This window comes from Alligator sinensis, unplaced genomic scaffold (assembly GCF_000455745.1).
Source record: "Alligator sinensis unplaced genomic scaffold, ASM45574v1 scaffold173_5, whole genome shotgun sequence".
NCBI classification, from domain to species: domain Eukaryota; kingdom Metazoa; phylum Chordata; order Crocodylia; family Alligatoridae; genus Alligator; species Alligator sinensis.
This window is the reverse complement of record NW_005842198.1, coordinates 1,455,679-1,457,936: the sequence shown is the minus strand read 5'-3', so window position 1 is coordinate 1,457,936 and position 2,258 is coordinate 1,455,679. Positions and strand designations below refer to the sequence as shown.

Sequence of the window (2,258 nt, the reverse complement as noted above, 5' to 3'; positions counted from 1 at the left end):
GAAAACCATGGGGCAGGGTTAAACCTTTGTAAAACACTGAACTGATTGGCGATCGCTAAAACGAGATTTGAAAGCAACTCAAATAAAAGATCGCGACGTCAGTAAACACATCTAGAAAAAAAAAGCTAGTGACAAACCCAGGGAGAGAGCTCTGGGCTTGAGAGAGAGAGAGAGAGAGAGAGAGAGAGAGACTTAAAAGAAATAGGAGGGGCTTGCGAGAGACTAGAAATGTCAATCAGAGCCCGGAGTCCCAATAATCTCAGGCAATCTGTTAGGACCTGACCTAGGTCCACTCAGATCAATAGGAAAAGTGAGAGAAGAAAGAAGCGATCGGATCGTTTACAGCAGCGGGCAGAGAGAGGAGGAAGCCCACGGCCTTTTGAACACCCCTCTCTTCCCCTCCCCCCCACCCTGGTCTGCAAGAGTTTGCGGAAGGCACTGAAAAGTGCAGACAGCCAGAAAGGGCGAGCAAGCCAGCTCCCTCCTCTCCTGCAGCCCTTCTACTTTCTCTCCTTTCTCTCTCTCCTTTTCTCTTCCCCCCTCTCCTCCTTTCCCCCCTCCCCTGCCCCCCTCTCCCCACCATGTCTTTCCCCCAGCTGGGCTACCAGTATATCAGGCCGATTTACCCCTCTGATCGGCAGGGGAGCGGCGGCTCCCGAAGCGGGACGGAGCTCACCCCGTCCGGGGCGCTCTCTAACGTGCTCTCCTCCATGTACGGAGCGCCCTACGCGGCGGCGGCGGCAGCTCAAGGATACGGGGCTTTCCTGCCTTACACCGCCGAGCTCCCCATCTTCCCGCAGCTGGTAAGGACCACACAGACCCCCTCGCTCCTTCCCGCGCCCCCCGCCCTCCCCGCGGTGCCTTCAGGGGGCTGGTTTTTGTTTCCCAACCCGCTTGACTTTGGCCTTTGTAGAAGCGAGAGCAGGGGGAGCGGGGCTGGGAGCGGGTCTCCCCGCTTACCTCCGGGGTCCTGCCGCAGGGGCAGCCCGGGGAGCAGGGGGCTCCTGGGCATTGATTCGGATTGTTTCCCGGCGGATTCCCACGGGGCTGGGGGGGAACGGAGTTCAACCCCGTTTGCCCGCTGACCGCCCTGGGAGCGGCGCAGGAAGGAGCGGGCGCGGGTGGGAAGGGGGAGCAGGTAAGAGCGGGCAGGCCGGGGAAGTTTCCCCCGCGCGGAAGGGAGCGGGGAGTCTGCTCCGGGTTATCCCCTCGCCGCCTCCTCGGGCAGGGGCTTCGCTCCTGTCTACGCGCAGGGCTTGTTGGGGGGGGAGGCTGCAAAAATATAACATGAAATAACCCACCCCAAACAGGCGGGGTTGGGGGGGGGGGGTAACGGACAGTCCGGGCTGTGCTGCTGTGGCTCTCGGAACGGCTCTGCCAGTGTTTATAAACACGGCACGTCACATCGGAGTTGCTGGCCCGCACGCACCGGCCGGGCTTCAGGGCTTGGGTCCCGTCCCGTCCCGTCCCGTCCCCCCTCCGCACTACACGAGTCTGTGCCGAACTGGCCTGAAGGTGTGGAGCAAACCCCCCCGTTCCCCCCTGCGGGGAAGGGGTCGGGGTCCAGGACAGCGCTCCAGCAGCCCGGCGGGGGGATGGAGGGGTGGTTGCACCCTAAAGGGGGATGCCCCGTGCCCGGAATAAGCCCCCGAGCCCCCGCCCTGACCTGCTCTCGTCTCCTTTCTCCGTGCGGCTCCAGGGCGCCCAGTACGAGCTGAAGGACGGCCCGGGAGTGCAGCACCCCGCCTTCCCGCACCACCACCCCGCCTTCTACCCCTACGGGCAGTACCAGTTCGGGGACCCGTCGCGGCCCAAGAACGCCACCCGCGAGAGCACCAGCACGCTCAAGGCCTGGCTTAACGAGCACCGCAAGAACCCCTACCCCACCAAGGGCGAGAAGATCATGCTGGCCATCATCACCAAGATGACCCTCACGCAGGTCTCCACCTGGTTCGCCAACGCCCGGAGGCGGCTCAAAAAGGAGAATAAAATGACCTGGGCCCCCCGCAGCCGTACGGACGAGGAGGGCAACTCCTACGGCAGCGACCACGAGGGGGAAGAGGACAAGCGGGAGGACGAGGAGGAGATCGACCTGGAGAACATCGACACCGAGAACATCGAGAGCCACAAGGACGAGCTGGAGGACGAGCTGCAGGACGCCGACCTGCTGCACTCAGACGCCAAGACGGACTCCGAGGGCTCCGACGGCTTCGAGGACCTGCCCGGCGCGGACGAGCGCTTCCTCAAGGCCGTGGAGC

General features: G+C 63.2%; 1 protein-coding gene across 1 annotated transcript in view; it reads left to right on the top strand.

Moving 5' to 3' along the window:
* Positions 1-117: 117 nt before the first annotated feature.
* Positions 118-2,258, top strand: part of IRX3 (iroquois homeobox 3) — a 4,581-nt gene continuing 2,440 nt past the window's right edge. Inside the window, exons 1-2 of the mRNA XM_025207548.1 lie at positions 118-803; positions 1,700-2,251. Coding sequence (XP_025063333.1) covers positions 582-803; positions 1,700-2,251 — 774 coding nt within the window. The 5' untranslated portion in view covers positions 118-581. The remainder of the gene's footprint in view (positions 804-1,699; positions 2,252-2,258) is intronic.